The sequence below is a fragment of the Onychomys torridus genome, chromosome 12, assembly GCF_903995425.1.
Source record: "Onychomys torridus chromosome 12, mOncTor1.1, whole genome shotgun sequence".
In the NCBI taxonomy this organism is placed as follows: Eukaryota; Metazoa; Chordata; class Mammalia; order Rodentia; family Cricetidae; genus Onychomys; species Onychomys torridus.
This window is the reverse complement of record NC_050454.1, coordinates 18,389,899-18,408,913: the sequence shown is the minus strand read 5'-3', so window position 1 is coordinate 18,408,913 and position 19,015 is coordinate 18,389,899. Positions and strand designations below refer to the sequence as shown.

At 47.6% G+C, this 19,015-nt stretch overlaps 2 protein-coding genes across 3 annotated transcripts in view; both read left to right on the top strand.

Annotated features, from left to right (window-relative positions):
- Window positions 1–113: 113 nt before the first annotated feature.
- Window positions 114–8,513, top strand: Adprh (ADP-ribosylarginine hydrolase). The gene is made up of 5 exons (XM_036203998.1): window positions 114–355; window positions 1,084–1,178; window positions 3,032–3,396; window positions 6,458–6,818; window positions 7,778–8,513. The coding sequence occupies exons 3-5, from the start codon at window positions 3,084–3,086 to the stop codon at window positions 8,190–8,192; spliced, it is 1,089 nt and encodes a 362-aa protein (XP_036059891.1). The 5' UTR covers window positions 114–355; window positions 1,084–1,178; window positions 3,032–3,083; the 3' UTR covers window positions 8,193–8,513.
- A 6,615-nt stretch (window positions 8,514–15,128) lies between these two features.
- Window positions 15,129–19,015, top strand: part of Pla1a (phospholipase A1 member A) — a 35,884-nt gene continuing 31,997 nt past the window's right edge. For both annotated transcript variants that reach the window (XM_036203804.1, XM_036203806.1), the window contains exon 1: window positions 15,129–15,455. In XM_036203804.1, the coding sequence (XP_036059697.1) occupies window positions 15,308–15,455 (148 nt within the window). In that variant the 5' untranslated portion in view covers window positions 15,129–15,307. The remainder of the gene's footprint in view (window positions 15,456–19,015) is intronic.

Sequence of the window (19,015 nt, the reverse complement as noted above, 5' to 3'; positions counted from 1 at the left end):
AACCCGACAGGGTGCTCGCCGGCTCGCCGGGGGCCTGCAATCGGCGGACACGCAGAGCAGAGCGGTTCCCAGGCCGCTCCTTCCGGCCGCCCCTCCCCGGGGCCGGACGCCGTGACAGTTACTCCTTCCGCCCGGTGCTGGTGGTGAGGACGAAGCGCGCCCCGCCGGAAGCCGCTCTGCGCCCGCCCCTCCCCAGCTCCGGAGGCGGGCTCGCGGCTCCGCCCCTCTTCGGCCCGGGGGCTCCAGCTTGCGACCACGAGGCTCCGGCGCCTGCTCCCCCTCCTCCTGCTTGGGTCGCCTAGGCTCCGGGGACCCCCCCGACCCTCTCCCCACGCTCCCAGCTCCGCCCCAGCAGGTACTGCCAGACTCCCCGAATCACTCTCCTCCCGTTGAACTGGTACCCGCTCGGGGCCGGGGCCCTCACCTCCAGAGTGGTGCCAGGCCCTCCCCCGTGGCCACCGAGACTTTGCAGAGTGCGTCGCCGCCATCTCCCCTTACCTCTTCTTCTTTCCTTATTTCTCTTCCACCCAGGCCAGGAAAACATAGGATTATCTGGAAGTAGATGTCCGTTTTGATTGTATAGGTCGATTGCTATGCGATCTGTAGCAATTTAGAGTGGGTTAAAGAATGGTTTCTGAAGGCTGGGACTGGGGCAGTAGGGATGGATGCATGTGCCGGGTGAAAAGGAATTTCAAAGAGAAAAGATGCTGGGCTGCTTCCCCCATGGACTTCCCACACGCTTGGGTAGAGCCACGGACAACTGTGGAAAGGGAACCTCATGCTCTGGGAGGGTGTGGGTGTTTGTCCTCCGCTCTCAGAGGTCAACAAAGCTTGGGCTTCGAAAACCTAGGCCAAGACAAGTACCTCGGAGAACATTTACTATCTACATCCTTCTCCTCCCCCACAGATGGGAAACAATTCCAGAGTGAATGGCTTGTTTATTATGGTCATACAACTAATTCAAGAGAATACAGAACTCTAGTTCCTAGGCCTTGTTTATACATAAGAAAATACTTAGATGACGTGATTTGGAGCTGGCTGTTACAATGCTCAATCTGTCTTTATCCCTTATTGCTTCTCCAGGTCTTTGCTGACCTACACCCTAGTCCTGAGCCGTGTGGCTCGATGGAGGACTGTGGAAGTGCCTGGACTTGAACTAAATCTAAAATAGCATTTAGGTAAGTAGAGGGGAAGAAGGGCAGTTGGGTCTGGGAAGAGTTTGATCTGAGGGCATGAGGGAGCTAGTCTTTTTGTGTTGTGGATAGCACTCTGTATAAATAAAGTGCTGATTGGCCAGTAGACAAGGAGAGAAGAGAATTGTGGGAAGAGGAAGGCTGAGTCAGGAGATGCCAGCCTGGCGTTGAGGGAGCAGCATGTAACAGGCACACAGGTAAAGCCATGGAATACATGGCAACATCTAGATTAACAGAAATAGGCGGAGTTTAAGTGTAAGAGTTAAGTGTAGTTAGTGGTAGGCCTCAGCCAATGGCCAAGCAGTTTTAAATAATATTAGCCTGTGTGTGTTTATTTGGGTCTGAGCACTTTGGAAACACAAGGACGCAAGAGCCAGGTGGACCCAGGAAAACTTCAACTACATTTTTGCCCGAGAGTGTCATGAGGTAGATGGATGGATGGAGTGGGCAGACATCGGAGCCCTTTGAACCTGAGTGTCACAGGGAAAGAATGCAGTGGGGCACTGGCCTCAGGAGGAGTAGGGTCTTAAGAAATGCATGCCCAGGGGAGCCAGTGCATTAGCAAGGATTTAATTTGTGGTGGGAGTATCATTTGGATTCTGGTACTATACAGCTTTTACCCTATAGAAGACAAACAGTCTGGAGAGACGGCTCAGCAGGTAAGAGCACTGGCTGATATTCCAGAGGACTCAGGTTCAATCCCCAGCACCCACATGGCAGCTCACAAATGCCTATAAGTCCGGTTGTAGGGGTCCAACACCCTCACACAGACACACATGCAGACAAAAAGCCATAGCGCATAAAATAAAAATAAATCATTTTAAAAAAGGAAAAACAAAATATAAATATTTCTGGTAAAGGAAAGCATGTGGGCAAAGTATTCTAGCTTAATTATAGAACTGGTTGTTAATAATAATCTCAAAGTTGTGCTCAGTATGCATTTTATGGAAACTCATTCATTCCTTATAACACGTCTGGGAGGTTGTTGGGTTTTTTTTTTTTGTTTGTTTTTTTTTTTAAATCATTATCATTTTACATGAGCCATCAAGAAGTTGCCAAAGCCAGGCAGGGGTGGCACACGCCTTTAATCCTGGTACTCGGGAGGCAGAGGCAAGTGAGTTCCTGTGAAGAACTCTGTGAGTTCCAGGCCAGTCTGGTCTACAAAGTGAGTTCCAGGACAGGCTCCAAAGCTACACAGAGAAACCCTGTCTCAAAAAACAAAAACAACCCCCCACCACCACCAAAAAAACAAAAAAACAAAACAAAAAAAAAAACAAAAAAAGAAGTTGCCCCAGGTTAAGGCCAGGGCTGAGTCCATGTAATGTAGTATGAAGCATTCTAGCAGGGAACCCAAAGACTGGGGTCTGCACGTTTTGGCTATCTGTGTGAACTTAGCTTCCCTGGGTTTCTGTTTCCTCATCTGTGAACACTTACCCGTAGTGTCACAATCTACATAAGGGAAAGATGGCCTTTCAAGCCGCATGTCACCGAAGGAGAAAACCACAGGCCTAGGTTGGCTTGTAGGACTTAGTGGGTGTGCCGCTACCCAAGAGTCCGAGACCCAGAGACACGTCTTGGGAGTCAGTTCTGTGCTAGAGTCCTCCTGGCTCCTTAGCTCTGGGGCCTGATTCAGTTCTCTTAATACTTACAAAACTGCATTATCTCCACGATGCTTGATTTACTCGTGTTTAAGATGCATCGGGTAGCAATTCATAGATCAGTTATGAGGATTAAATGGGAAATACTCAATACAGTGCCTACGGGGGTAGTCCTCAATAAAACACGGGTTTTTGTTGGTTTGCTTTTTTTTCTGATTCATCTTCCCCGTCTTCCTGCAGGCATCTGAGTTGCCCGCCCCCCTCCCCCGAGACCGACGGTGCCGAGCTCAGCATGGGTGGGGGGCTGATAGAGAGGTATGTGGCCGCCATGGTGCTGAGCGCGGCTGGAGATGCCTTGGGGTACTTCAACGGGAAGTGGGAATTCCTCCGGGACGGGGAGGAGATACACCGGCAGTTGGCCCAGATGGGTGACTTGGAAGCCATAGACGTGGCCCAGTGGAGAGTCAGTGATGACACGGTCATGCACCTGGCTACCGCAGAAGCCCTCGTGGAAGCTGGCGCATCCCCCAAATTGCCTCAGCTGTATTCCCTGTTAGCTAAACATTACCAGGACTGCATGGGAGACATGAATGACCGGGCACCAGGTGAGTGCTGTGTCGGAGGAGCCTGCTGACTAGTCAGCCGGGTAGCTGGGTAGAGGCGTGGGGATTGTAGAGACAATGAAGAAGACAGAAAAGAGTCGAGAGGACTGCCGGTCAATGCCAGACAGTCCCGAGTTTATTTCAGAGCCAGTTTATACAGTTTTGAAGGACAGAGGTAAAACAATGCACAGCACAGGCATTCAACCACTATCTATCCCATCCTTGAGTCAAGGAGCAGGCAGATTCATTTTCTGTCTCAGTGTACCTCTGGCTGGCAGCAGCAGCTTGGGTCTAGCTAGATAGTGTGTTCCTTTCCATAGGCTAAATCAAGACTTTCTCACGGCCCTGGAACAAGCAAGCCTGAACTCTATTGACTCAGAATAGACTTCAGATTCAAACTGGGAAACTGAGTCAGTTGTGGGCTCCCATAGTGCTGCTGGGAGGAGGCTCCTGAGGATGGAGAAACAGGTCCAGGGAAGACACAGAAGTTTGATGGGGATTAGAGAGTAGTGATGAGCCTATCATCCACTCCCAGGAGGACTTTTTATTTCAAAACCAGCCGAGGCTCCATAGTGAGATTCTGTTCCAGAGACTCGGAAGGAGAAAAAAAGTTGTGGGACATTTAAATATCAATGAAATAGTAGTGTAGATTTGAATTCTTGTAACTTATTTATGGTGGCCCATTCACAGTTTTGTAAATTCTGCAGATGAATAGTTACTAATATGGAAAGGTTTTGTTTATGAAATAGAAAAAAAAGTGGATTTCAGGACAACATGTTATGAAAATAATTTTGCTAAAGTACAAAAGTGTGCCAGGTATGGTGGTGCACACCTGTAATCCCAGCACTTGGGAGATGGAAGCAGGAAGATCAGGAGTATGGGGTGATGTGGGAAGTGCTGAAGATACAGCTCAGCAGATAAGAACATGGGCTGTGCAAGCATGAGGACTGGAATTCAAATCCCCAGCACCCACATTAAAAAAAAAATCACATGTGTAACCCCTGTGCAGAAGGAGACAGACACAGGAGGATCACTGGAGCTTGCTGGCCTGCTCTAGACCCTGCATCAAGTGTCCGAGAAAGAGACAGGACACCTGGCAACCTCCTCTGGCTTCTGCACGCACATGGACGCTTGCACATACACTACGAAAACAATTGCTTATCTCCATTGAGAGAAGTCTAAAAGCATATACATGAATTTGTTCATAATTCTACCTAAGTTACGGAAGTAGTTACAGTTTGTTATTTTCCTTCTATTTGTATTTTCTACCTTTTGTTGTGAACAATTACAAAGAAAACTGTTTTTGTTTTCTAATTTAAAAAAAGATGTGATCTGCCGGTGGTGGTGGTGCACGCCTGTAATCCCAGCACTCGGGAGGCAGAGGCAGGTGGATCTCTGTGAGTTGGAGGCCAGCCTGGTCTACAGAGCTAGTCCAGGACAGACTCCAAATCTACAGAGAAACCCTGTCTTGAAAAACAAAACAAACAACAACAACAACAAAATGGAGATGCTCTGGTTCCAGTTCTGCTCATAGTGGCTCTCACCCACTTTGGGGACTTTGGCCCCCTGGAGACCACCAGGTTTAGGTCACCTTTTCCCTGACCCACCTCTCTTCCTGTATTAGTCATCACAAGGTGTCCTAGGCTGGATAACTTAGAAAACAGACTTCCTGTGTTCTGGTTTCTAAAGCCTCAGCCATATTGCATTAAGTTGGATTTGTTTTTGGAGCTTCTCTCTTTGGCTTACAGATGGACACCATCTCTGCTCCTCATGTGCTCTTTTCCTGTGCATTGCATCCCTTGTGTCTGTGTGTCCGTATGCTTCTTGCTAGATTTAGTTATGTATCACCCTAATGGCTCCTTAGCTTAAACGTCTTTGAAAGGCACTATCTCCAAATTAAGTCACTGCATGTTACAGTTTCAACGTATGTATTTGGACTTCAGCATACGAACACAGTTTAGCCATAATAACTCCTGGTTGAAGAATTCCTCACCATCAAATGCAGGACCTCTTCTGATGCCAAGGACTGGCTTTAAAAACCCATCTCTGGTCATCCTTTCTTAACATCTACTATCCTCTGAGTTTGACATGTGGATTTATTTGCCTACCTATGTCAGCCATGGATATTGGGTATAAACTGCCGAGTAAGGGGACAGTGACATTGCATTTCAGAGCATGCTGCTGCCCTTGCTTGGCTCCTTCAGTGGTGCTGTCCACTCCGGAAGTGGGACAAGCCTCCTCCGGCTCGTCATGTAGAGGACAGCCATAGTTCCCGATCTAAGCCCAGTGTTTCTTCTGCAACTTGGAGTTTCTTTCTGGCAGTCAGGAACCCTAATAGGCTCTTATTACACTCAAAGAGGACTTCGGCTATAGAGTCTGATTTTTTTTCCCCCAGAGACAGGGTTTCTCTGTGTAGCTTTGCACCTTTCCTGGAATCACTGTAGTCCAGGCTGGCCTCAAACTCACAAAGATCTGCCTGGCTCTGCCTCCCGAGTGCTGGGATTAAAGGCGTGCGCCACCACCGCCCGGATGTCTGATTATTTTTTGATGGTCACAGACTAGCTGGTTCTATGACCTTAAGTTCCCTAAGTCTTGAGTCTTATCTTATTCATTTAAAAAAATAATAATACATGGTAGTGCACACCTGTGGTCCTAGAACTTGGGAGGCAGAAGCAGGAGAATTAATAAGAGTTTGTGGCCAGCCTAGGATACATAGAGAGTTCCAGGCCATCCTGGTTTATGTAGAAAGCCTTTCTTTCAAAAATAAATAAAAGCAAATATAGTACAGCTACCTTTTGAGATACTGTGAGTTTTCTAATAACTGGAGAGATCTCAAGGCTTACTCTGTATATGCTGCTTTGTTAATTCATAATATCACACTTAGGGTTATATATAAAGAAGGCTTACTGTTGGGTTGGGGTTTGAAGTTGATAAGCCATCCCCATCATATGTTCATGGCTTCTCTTTTGTTTCAGAGAACCTTGGGAGTCTGTTTAGTTCTTTATTCTCACTGGGTCCTTTGTTTTGGTGATTCTGACCCTTTGTTCTACCGACTCACCCCTAGGTGTTGCTTGCATGCAGAATGCCATGCGACTGGAGCCCAATAAGGCCGATGGCTGGAGGATTCCTTTCAGCAGCCGTGAGGGTGGCTGCGGGGCTGCTATGCGTGCCATGTGCATCGGGCTGAGGTTCCCTCACCCCAGCCAGCTGGACACACTGATCCAAGTGAGCATTGAGAGTGGCCGGATGACCCACCACCACCCCACAGGCTACCTTGGAAGCCTTGCATCGGCTCTTTTTACAGCGTATGCCGTGAGTGGCAAATCACCATGGCAGTGGGGAAAAGGGCTGCTGGAGGTGCTTCCAGAAGCCAAGAAGTACATTACCCAGTCAGGCCACTTTGTGAAGGAGAATCTGCAACACTGGTGAGTGTCTGTGGATGCGCATGCACCATATGTGTGCCTAGGGCTTCAGAGGTCACGGCTGCCATCACACTTCTCACAACCCTGCCTCCTTCAAGGTGCCTGCTAAGGGTTCAAGTTCCTTTCCAGTCATGGTTGCCAGAAGCAGTCAAGTGGATGCTTCAGTGTGTAGGGACCCGGAGTCATCTCTTAAGTATGGGTTCTATTCTGGAGTCCAGCTTTCTATAAGTTTTATGACCAGCCGATGCAGAGATGCTCTTTTCTTGCCTATTTCCTATTTCCCTAAGATTTGCCTTTCTGGTATTGCTTTGAAGCAATGTTTCAGAACCCTTGGTTAGAATGCCCAAGAGATAGGTTTCTCTAGGAGCTAAGTGACCAGGCCACCTCTTCCCCTTTTAATGACTGACTTTCACATTATCCTTCTTAGAAGAAAAAGGCTCAGAGGCTGTTATTGAAGTTGCCCATGGTTGCAGTGTCCCAGAGTTTCCCCTAGAAGGACAATAAGATACTGCTCTGGACCCAGAAAAACAAATATTTATTTCTCATCCTAAAGCCTGACACATATCTTCCTTATTGAGCAACTTCATCCATACCTGGTTTCTGTGGGTGGTTAGTAAAAGTATGAATGGAGCCAGGCAGTGGTGGCGCACACCTTTAATCCCAGCACACGGGAGGCAGAGACGGGCAGATCTCTGAGTTCGAGGCCAGCCTGGGCTACAGAGAGAGTTCCAGGAAAGGTACCAAAGCTACACAGAGCAACCCTGTCTCAAAAAACCAAAAAAAAAAAAAAAAAAGTATGAATGGCTTGTAGACTTAATTTAGGGTTTCCCTCCCTCCTATGAGTTTATGGCACCAGTACGAGGAGTTGAAGCCATTCTGGACTTTTCTCTCTTTACATAGCTACCTGGTACTTTTCCATATAGCTTTTGACAGTAGTTTGTTAATTGATTTCCCCTCCGCAGGTCCTACTTCCAGGAAGAATGGGAAAAGTACCTGGAACTTAGAGGAATCTTGGATGGCAAGTCAGCCCCCGTCTTCGATCAGCCCTTGGATGTGAAGGAGAGGGATCAGTTCTACATCTCCCTGAGTTACTCGGGCTGGGGTGGCAGCAGCGGACACGATGCCCCCATGATTGCCTATGATGCCCTCCTTGCTGCAGGGGATTCCTGGAAGGAGCTTGCGCACAGAGCCTTTTTTCATGGTGGAGACAGTGATTCCACAGCAACCATCGCTGGCTGCTGGTGGGGAGTTATGCATGGTTTTGAAGGAGTAAGTCCTTCTAACTATGAGAAGCTAGAGTACAGAGAGCGGCTGGAAGAGGCAGCCAGGGCTCTGTATTCTCTTGGGTCAAAAAAAGAAACTACATTTGGCCCCTAGGGAGAGGGTGGTTTTCTTGTTTTTTTGTTTTTTTGTTCCTGGTGGTTCCTTTCCCCGAAGCTGTGATTCTGCTCAGTTTCTTCAACCTTTCAAGAGTCAAGAATCCTAATCTCGTGCTCAAAGAGTTTTGAGACGACAAGTTCCTTGGGTGCCTTTAGCTGCACCTTCCCACACTCCCTTCCTGTGTTCGCACACTTCCCTGATCTCCTGTGTTCATCTCTGTTGGAGAATCTTTTTATTTCAGTTGATGATGTCCACTTTGCCCATTCCAGAAACGCCTTGTATCTGAGTCTCCGTATTTATCATGGAATTGTTCCAAATGCTTTGTCTGAGTTTTCCTTGATTGGGTCCCCCACCTACGCCAACTAGACTCAGGCAAAGCTTTGAGTGCAAGGAGTTTATGTGGGTGGCAATTCCAGGAAGTAGAACAGGGAAGTGAGGCCAAGAGGGAAGGGAGACACATGGGGTGTGTGAATGAGCAGGGATCCCCAGCCATTTGGGGTGCATTCTCTCTGGGTCCTCTATCCAAGGCAGCCTTTAGCCTTGTCCTGGTGAAAGGCCATGCCAGTTTTGAGTGTATATCCACTGACTCACCTGATTGGTTAAGGCTCACCCCCAGGGATGCTGTTAACTCCCTGGGACTTCTCAGCTTGCTGTGTGCAAGCCAAACGTGAATGTCTTCATGTAAAGACTCAGAAATTCTTGAAGTGTCAGTTTTAAGGCCTGAGAACAGGGCCACAATGGGGATCCTAAGACATCACTCTTAGTGTTATGTTGCTGTGAAGAGACACCACGATTACAGCAACTGTTATAAAGGAAAGCATTTAATTGGGGCTTAACTATAGTTTCAGAGGTTTACTTCATTTCATTTACCGGCATGGCAGGAAGCATGGTGGTACCCAGGCAGAAATGGTGCTGGAGGGGTAGCTGAGAGTTCTACATCTGGATCTGCAGGCAGCAAGAAGAGAAATACTGGGCCTGGCATGGGCTTTTGAAACCTCAAAGCACCCCCTCTCCCAGTGACACACTTCTTCCAACTAGAACATATCCCCTAATGCTTTCAAATAGTGGTATGTCCTGGCAACTAAGCAGTCAAATATATGAGCCTTTGGGGGACATTCTTATTCAAACCACTACAATCTGCTGACAGTTCCACATCCAAATGCACTAATGTACATTCCTTCCTTCCTTTCTTCCTCTATCCTTCCCTCTTTGTTTTGTGACAGGGTCTTTACCTAGGCTGTTTCCAACTCCTTAAGTAACTGAAGATGATCTACCTGCCTTTACCTTCTGTGTATTGGGATTACGAACGTTCAATGCCATGCCCAATTTATTTGGTGCGAGGGATCAAACCTAGACCTTTGTGCATGCTAGGCAAACATTCTGTGAGCTGAGCTACATCCCCAGCCCTGTACTTTAAAACTATCATCATTTCCTCCTTCCTCTCTTTTTGAGACTGGCTGGCCTCAAACTCACAGAGATCTCTGCCTCCCGAGCACCATGATAAAAAGGTGCATGCCACCAAGCCCGCTCCTGCTTCTAAATCTCCCTCGACATCATGGCACTGACTTTCTCACCTGGATTCCTGCAGTCCCCGAGCAGTGCAAGCCTGGCAGATGCTGTTGTTGGGTGTTCTCGGGACTTGCCGTCATGACTCCTCACACTGTGTTCCCATCCTTTGGCTTGTCTCCATGCTCCACACAGACACTTGCACAGTGCCCGGGTACAAAGCAGGCATTTCATCAGTATATTATTAAGTGAGCATTGCTAGGTAGCCTCCCATCCCCCATAGCTCTCCAAGTTACCTTTGCAACTAGCCAGCTGATGGCACTGAACTGCTTGTCTTCCAGTGAGCCTGTCGTCTGCTTTATATCTTCATAGCTCTGTTCCCACACTGAATCTGTTGGGAGGTGGCTGGGTATCTTTGGTCAGTCCCAAGGTCATGCCTGGCAAAGGCCCAGCTACTACAGTGAAGTCCACATAGTTACTTAAGTCTTCCAGGAGGCCTCACTGGGCTCACCGCCAAGGGTAAGGACAGGAACCCATTTCCCTCCCTTCTCACTACAACCACAAAATTCTGACTCCTGCAATTCCTACTTCGGTTTCCTGGTGTAAACTGGGTTTGTGGGACAGAAGGCTCATCACACTAGTTTGGGGTTTGCCTTCCCAAGCCCTTTTAGGTCTCTTTAAAATGCAGGGGAGGGAGTTCAGGAGACTTACGGGCATTCTAGCGTCTGCTGAGATCCAGGGTAGGGCTTTAACCACTGAGACAACAAGAGAAGATGCTGGACATCCTGTTTTGTTTGTGTGCCGAGTCTCACTTCACCACAGGCACACTGGGAAATTCCAGAATTTCAGATGTCTTTTCTCAAACCTCCTCCTCAAACACTACTCTGAACTGGTGACCTTGGAAAGCAGGGAAAGGAGAGAGAGGAAGGATGAGAACCAAGAAAATGATGATCAGTAAGATGCATAATGTCCAAGCACCTCAATAGAAGTGTGGTCCCACCATAAGCCCATCATATTTATCCACTGGACACACATGCTGAAAACCAGGGCAGTCCTGGACAGACAGCTGCTGTCTTGATGGTGCCTTATTACTGCCTGAAGTTGATTTCTTCTATGTCCTGCAACATTGACATTGTCCTAAGTCCCGTGTTCACCAGTCTCTAACCATAGTCACCATCGCCCCTCACTCTCTACCTCACTGGAACAAGAAACCCTGCATCTTCCCTTTGTTAGCAGCTACAGAGCTACTGCAGGGTAGGAGTGGAGCCTATCCGCCCAGTGCATCCAGATAAGGAATAGGCAGCCTTGCCGATATTACGATCATCATTTAATCTTTGGAATTCAGGAGTGGCCTCTAAGGAATAGCTAAGGGTTTTTCCACATGGCAAAGGGAAAGGAAGAGGGCAGCGGCTGGGGTGGGGGGGGGGGGGGGGGGGAGATGACAAAGTGTCACCCCGTTTTAAATCGTTCAGAGCAACCAAACATGACAGTGGGGCAGAGCGCTGTTGTCTATGCAAAGGCACAGCTGGGATGAGAGCAAGCTGGGCTTTATGCCCAGATTTGACTGTAAGAAATGGGTTAAGCTTTGGAGTACTTTCCCTCCTCCCACACTACCTGACACTTTAACAGCCGATCTGAGGTGGTTGTTTCCCCCACACCCCCAGCCAATCCCCAGAAGGCACCAGCTGCTTGCCCTCAAATCCTGTGCTGATGCCATCTACGTAGAGCTAGCATCAGATCTGCAGGTTGAGGGTGCCAACCCACAAGACCTTCCCATTTCAGAGTCTCTCCTCACATCCCAGACTGACCTGTGTGTGTCTCATGACTGTAAGCCAGACTTCCCACAACTTCCTTCTTATGTCTGATTAAGTGCTGGGGCAGCTTGTCCTCAAAGACACACCTTACTGCACCAGTTTGTTGCAAAGGCTACAAATGGGGAGCAGATAGAGGAGATGCACAGGGCACATGAGCAGAGAATCCTTTGACTTCTCCTCTCTGTGAAACTGTGGACTGACATTTTCATTTACTAATAAAGAATGGTGCTTCCAACCACAGTGTTCCCCAGCACACCCTTCCCCATGTTGGTCAGTGCTAGTAGGTAACGGTAACACTGAACCTGTCAGCCCACTTCAGGGGCTGACTGTGTTTTCTTCATATAGGCATTCTAGACGAAAGACATTTACGAAAGTTTAAGTTAGGCATGGTATTCTATGCTTGTAAGCCCAGCATTCTGGAAGCAGAGGCAAGAAGATCGTCATAATTTTGAGGCTAGCCTGGGCTACATAGTAAATGTAAGATCAGCCCGGTCTACATAATGAGTTCCAGGCAAGCCTAGGGTACATACTCTCAAATTACCTTTGCCCGCCACACAAAAACTTGTTTAAATAACAACTTCAAGTTCTTCTTAGTACAACTGGTGAATGGAAGAAAGTGGCAAGAATTGAGAGGGCAAAAAACGATGGTTGAAAAAAAAAACTCCAACAGGATGACCTCTGCCAGAGACAGCCCAGTGGAGGTGGCATTAAGATGGGTGTCAGCTGTACCGTTAGAACTAAGGAAGGCAATGCTCTGATACTGTGCAGAAAACTGCCTCTGAGAGCCCACTTTGCTCCCAGGGCCTCACATCACTAGGACTAATGGAAGTAGGGTGATGTTGCCCACCTTGAGGGCTGCTGGGAGGTGACGCAATACCCACAATAGTCTCCATATTTAATGGATAAAAATGCAGTTGCTGGTGCCAGCTTTTTAGATTGAAAACTTGCCCTGCTACTGTGTGTGGACTTGGGAACATTATTTAACCAGGCTCTGCCTTGATTTCCACATGTGCAAAGCAGAGGTAGTAACATCACCTGCCTTGTGGATTGTATGTTTTGCATGCACACATACCTGACATATGACAAGCACTCAAAGGAAGAGTAGCAATGTGCAACTAGGCTATCTAAATGCTAGTGACATCTCTTTCAAACGTGCACCTGGCGTCTTCTTTCTGCCAGCCTGTGATGAAATGGGAGATACAGGGAGATCCCCAAACACACCACCGCAAGCCGGTTGCTTCTGCCACTTGGGAAACTTTTTGACTCAATCCAAGGGACCCACATGTCTTATTTCCCGAGGGCGTCTCTTGGTTCTGCCTTGTAGTACTGCAGCCCCAAAGATAAGCCTGCAAGACTTACAGTTTTTAGTTTGAGAACAAACATTAGCCATAGAGTTTTAGCACCAAACTTTCATTCCAAAGCTACAAACGGTTCTCTGCACAGTTGGAGCCTTGGAGTCATTTGTGAACTCAGCATCTTTCTATTCTGAGAAACCCCACCCCTCCCCTGTGACCTTTTGTCTGGACAAATGTAGCGCAGGTCTCCATCTATTTGTTCTGGGAAAGCAGGAATATTGCTTTAGAAATGGAAGTTGTGGCTGAGGATGTAGCTCGGTCTCATAGCCCTTGTCTAGCTTAAACAGGCAATTGTCAACACTGCCCTGGCTAAAAACAAAACCAACCAACCAAACAAACAAAAAACCAGAAAGGGGTCTAAAACCATGTGGTGTGGTGCGAAGATCATATGGTGCTTTCTTTCTCCATAAGACTTTAGATTGTATGAAATGGCTTCATTGCATTCCTGTTATTAACTTGCCTTAGACCGGAGTCAGGGCTCCCTCTCCTCCTCCCAAGTTATAGGAAGTAGACTTATTACCCACAGAGTAGGGAAACCATAAGCCTAGGATGCATTTTTAGCCATTCCCCACGACTCAGGAATGCTGTCCCCTGTATGTGTCCCACTTCACAACAGCTCGGGGACTCAGAGGGCAGTCAGCCCTGGGTTTTATACACAAGAGATACGTGCTTCTGTGGGCTAAAACATTGAAGATCCTCCTGTTTCTGGGAAAGAGGAGGCGGAAAGGCTGGATCAGGGCCCAGATTCATCTGGCCAGTTCTCTACTGGTTTGGCATGCTATGTTCGTTCCCTGCATGGTCTGCAATTGCTCTTGAGAGCTCCCAGCAAGAAAGGTGAGCTGGGTCAGTTGGAGATGGCTCAACTGTCCCTGGCTGTTTTCACTTATAGAGCCTTGTTCATGTGTGTGTGCATGTGTTCACATGCTTACATGTAGGACATACAGGGCATCCAGGAGTGGGAACTCCTATGTCATACCCTCAACTCAAATTGGAGAGGAACTTGGGGGAAAATTAGGCTCCCGGGTGTTGTAGGATGGGTACATTTGGGATTGGGCCTCAGAACTTTATGACATGGTCTTAGCATCCTGGAAACAAGAACAAGGAAGCTCTAAGATACATTTGTGAGCTTGAAAAGCAATGTCTGGAAGATCTGTGGGGCTGCAGAGATGGCTTAATGGGTACAGGTGCTTGCCATCAAGCATGATGACATGTGTTTGATCCCTGGGTCTCACAAAGTGGAAGGAGAGAACTGAGTCCATCAAGGTGTCCTCTGACGACAACATGTGCTGTGCCATTGCACATTCATGCACTCCTGTACACACACACACACACACACACACACACACACGGTGTATGTAATAGATTATAACTGTATTGTTCTAAAAGGCAGGGGTGGGAGTTAAGATAGACTATCTCCAGAGGACTTACAAGAAAATGGTGACCATGTGGCCTTCTGTGCATGACTATGTGGCCTTCTGTGCCCTCTGGAGACTGGAAGTAGGGGATAATAGTGAGTAGAGACTCCTTCTTCATCCTACATGTTTATACATTGCAATTTTTAAATATTTATTTATTTCATGCATGCGTGCGTGTGTGTGTGTGTGTGTGTGTGTGTGTGTCTGTCTGTCTGTCTGTCTGTGTGTACAGCAGAGGTCCATGTCTATTGATTTTCACTAACTCTATCTTTTAAGACAGGCTCTCTTACTGAACCAGGTACTCACCAATTGACGAGGCTGCCCCAGGGACATTTCCAGGGCAGTAGTTCAGAGCCTGTGTTCTGGGTCTGACTTGTCTTGCTCTAAGCCCCCTACTCTGCATCACTTTGTATAAGTTTCCTAATGTTCCCTGGCAGGGCTGTAAAGCACGCACGTCAACCACAGTCCCCTCAGCGCTACCCCTTCCATTGGACCTTATGTTCTAACCCCAAGAGGCTGTGGTGCCACACTCTGCAGAACCACACTTGATCTCCTTTTACCCTTTCCAGTAGATGTACACATATGGGTGTTGTTGGCTGCACACTGGTTGAGGCCCCGGGCATCCAAAAGTGAAAGAGGTTTTCAGGCCCCAGCCGCTCTGTCTTCCCAGGGCCAAACATGTCCACAGAAATTCCATTACAGTGAGAGTTTTGTAACCACAGGGAGATGAAAGGCTGCCTTGGTCATCACTGACATTTCACAATGGGAAATGGGAGAGGCGTGGAAAGCCGTTTCCTGATCTTGTTTGGCACAGAGAGGAAGAACAGTGTGTTTCAACGTCCCCTGGTTTAAGAAAGGGGAAAAAAAAAAAGTGTGGGAAGGGTGCTCATTTTCATTGAGAAGAAGAAACTGAAAACTCTAGAGGTTATACAAGCAGGAAGCGTTATTTATTTATTTATTATTTACTTATTTTATAAGCCATGGAGCCAGCAAATGATCACTAAGTCCCAAGTGGGTGTTGCATGTTCAGTGGGAGGCTGGACTGTGTGATACTTAGGTCTCTCCTTCACCACTGGCTCCAAGACTCCAGCCCAGCGATGCCTCTTGCCCTCTGGGAGAGACACTTCTGGTTGTGGGGACCGCTGTTGTGGCTCAGCATTGGAAGCTCAGGTAAGCTTTGGTTGGGACCTTGGGAGGAGGAGTCTTATTCTTAACCTGTCATCTTACACAGCACCGATCTTGGAAGGCCCCCTAAAAGTCCTTTATCTCCCCAGGGGTGATTTTAAAAGAAGGAAAAAAACCCTACTATCATAATGGGAATGGTGGCGAGATCAGTGCCTTCTCTGCTTACCAAAACTGAACTTCCCCTGACCTCCTGACTCATTTTCTAACACCCCAATTACAATCCTTTTCACCTTGTGCAAGTCAGGGTGATTGTAACCAAATAAATACGTGTTTTCACCCTATAAATACAAATACGTGTAACCAATAGATACGTGTTTTCACCCTACAAATAGCCACTGTTTCAAGATGCAGTTAATTTAAATTTTGCCAAATGAATGTTGGCAAACTTTAAGAACAGTTTTGTCATTGAGATTATCAGGTGTTCTAATTCTACCAACCCAACTCAGGCTCAGGTCAGCCGTGTCCGTTGGTAGGATCATAATAAGTAGTCCCTGCTAACCACAGCTGCCTGGTAGAGTTGCTTCCCTCCGATGCCATTTGCATTGTATCTTTCCCCTGGTGAGAATTAGAACATGCTACCCACGTTCTTAATATAGTAATTTCACATACACCCTCCCCCCAAGTGCAAACGCATGCATACAAATACACTCACACATGTGCACATATACACATATGCACACATATATGCACGCACACATGCATGTGCAAACACATGCACACAAATACACTCACACATATGCACACATATCCATACACACACACACACACACACACACACACACACACACACACACACACGGAGGGAGGAGCAGCACTCTCAAAAGGGCCCCCCCTCTGCCCCCCAAAACAGACTGCTTTTTGCTCTCCCTTAAATGTTTCTCATCTCTCAGCTTCTAAACTCCCAGCTGGAGCTGCTCGGACTTTGGGGCTGTTTCTAGCCTTCACCTCTCGCAAGGGGTCTTTCCTACTCCCTTGTTCCCTCACAGCAATCTGCTACCCTGCTCAGCCCTCCTTCGCTGCTCCAAGTCCAACTCGCATGGATCTATTCTCTCGGAGCAGCCTGGGTGCCTATTCAAGGTGCTGCTCCATTTGTTTGTTCCCACAGCGGGAGGGTTTGGGGCTCTCCAGTCTCTTGTAAACACTTCGCCCAGTGCTCTGCATTCAGGGCATGCTCAGTGAGTGATACTGCATTGCAAGGCGACCAGGGCATGCTCAGTGAGCAGTACTGCATTGCTGCTCAGTGGACGGCCAGGCAAGGGACAGAGGGAGCAGATGCTGAGGCGGCAGACACTGATGGAATACCGGCTTTGTGTCTGACTAGCTGCAAGGCTTTGAGGAAGTGGCTTTTCTCTATATGTGTCCTTGGTGATTATTTGTACCAATGGGGATGCTGTAAAGGACTGAACGTAATTTGTGTGCAGATTTGATCTCTGACAGTTGCTTATGTTCAGGTGATTTTTATTATTAGTGCGTAGTTGGTGGGATAAAGGGGGACAGAACTGCCAGAAGCCATTTTGGAAAAAGGATAGGAGGGATCCCTGATGCTCCAAAGAGAGCTGGGGGCGTGGCTGGGAGAAGAGAGCTCAGGAGGCTCCTTGCCACCACAGGGCTGTTCTATCCCTGTTGAGGGGCAGGAGGCATTCACTGCAGGGTGGGCTTTGAAATCGGAGGGTGGGAAGACTGGAAGGGAATTGTTTTTACACTTTGTAACCTTACCTCTCAGCAAGCTCAGAGTCTCAGGCACAGAAGGAAGGAGATCAGAAGTCCCGAGCCAGGTACCTGCGGCAAAGGCAAAAAAAACGAATCCAGTTCTAAGTGTGGGAAGGATTCCAGGTGCCCATGCAAGCCGAGAGTAGGCAACACTTGCAAGCAAGATCTCAGGAGTCCTCATCATCTGGCTTGCCTGTATCTGCCGCTCTTTCTTCACACAGACCTTGCAAGCCAAGGTTGTTGATTTCTCAGTGACTTCTCTACCTTCCCTCCTTAACTGCTGTCAACAGTGACCGTGTTTATTGGATTCATGTTTCCTGTTGTTAAAAACTATGCTTAGAAGTCCAGATGGTTGGCGGATAGGTGGAGATTGAACAGGGAAAAGAGCATAGTTGTTTTAAGGGCAGCCACAGGAAGAAGAGGAGAGGAAAGGGGGATTAAAGGAGACAGGGGGTCAAGGCAAGGGAAAGGAAGAGATCAAAGGGGTGTGAGGGAGGGAGGTGGCAATGTACCTATTGACCAAGGTGACCCCTCTGCCACCCACCTTGCTGTCCTGGCTGGGCACCTGCATAATTCTTCATGGCCACGCAGGTCATAGCCTCAGGTGTTTTCTTTCTTTAAACATGTTTATGAATTACATTAACTGATTGTGTGTGTGTGTGTGTGTGTGTGTGTGTTCATCAGTGATCATGTTGAAGTCAGAGGACAACTTGGACATCAGTGGGTATCATCGTAGGGCATCAGGCTGGGTGTGACAAGCAGCCTTAGGTGCGGAGTCATTATGGTCCCTGAGTATTTTCTGAAGTCACTCCTAACCTGAGTCAGATGGTATTCCAGGTGTTCTCTGAACACCACATTTCCTAGCCACAGGCCTTATGGTCCAGCTTCCCATAGGTTTCATGTTTATTTACACTTTCTCAGCAAAACTTTTGAGTTTTTGAGAGCCGAAGTGGCTGGTATCTTACCCTTGAATCCTTTGAGCCTGGAGTTTCAGTTTCTTAGGAGGAAACAGTTGGGTGTGGGCCTTCTTTCCATTTCCCGACATTTATGTAGGCTGGCTAAATAATCCTAGCCTGAAAAATTACTTCATCCCCCCAAAAAGAGTCTCTAGGGTGACCCACATTAGTTATTGCTCACAAAGTGACCCACAGACCAGTTAAGAGCACAGTTGTATTCTCTGGAGAGGCTAGAGATTTAGTTGGGGTTTCAGGAAGCTCAGGCAGAAACAGCAAAGAAGTAGTCAGTATGGCCTGTGATACCCATCCCTCCACAGGCAGCTGAAGGTGATGCCATCCCTTGCATGTCTGGCTGGAGCCCACCTTCCATTCAGCTGTGGTGGGAATCTCCACCCTTCCCAATTCTGAAGTATCTTCAGGGCCATGTGATGGAGGGAGGCCACGACTTGGAACATGGAAGTATTCTGCAAGCTCCACCCTTGGCCAGCCAATATTTAAGTCTACATCCTCCTTCCTCTTGCTTACAAATCCCTCGCCAGCTGGTATGCCACCAAAATGAAGACAACCAAATAAAGCGAGAGCCACAATTTTAAGATTTCAATTGTAATAAGGTATGAAGTTGTATTCAAATTATAGAAACAGCTCTGAAGATATAGTGTGATCCTTATGACAGACATTTTATGTGCACAAAATATTTTTATATTTGTAAAATATATGTTCTGTGCCTGGGTGTGAAATCCTTCCTGTGGATATAGCTCGTAGTAGAGCTCTTGCCCAGTATGTGTAAGATCCTTGGTTTAATCTAGGCCAAATTAATTATTCATTCATCTCAACCCAAAAGCAAGGTTCGGTGGTCTTGGGACAATGATCCTTTCACAT

Bases quoted from the DNA above. Each gene is read 5' to 3' on its own strand.
- Adprh (XM_036203998.1), top strand. From the start codon at position 3,084: ATGGGTGGGGGGCTGATAGAGAGGTATGTGGCCGCCATGGTGCTGAGC. The intron at 3,397-6,457 runs GTGAGTGCTGTG...ACTCACCCCTAG, and splicing joins CATGAATGACCGGGCACCAG to GTGTTGCTTGCATGCAGAAT. The intron at 6,819-7,777 runs GTGAGTGTCTGT...TCCCCTCCGCAG, and splicing joins AAGGAGAATCTGCAACACTG to GTCCTACTTCCAGGAAGAAT.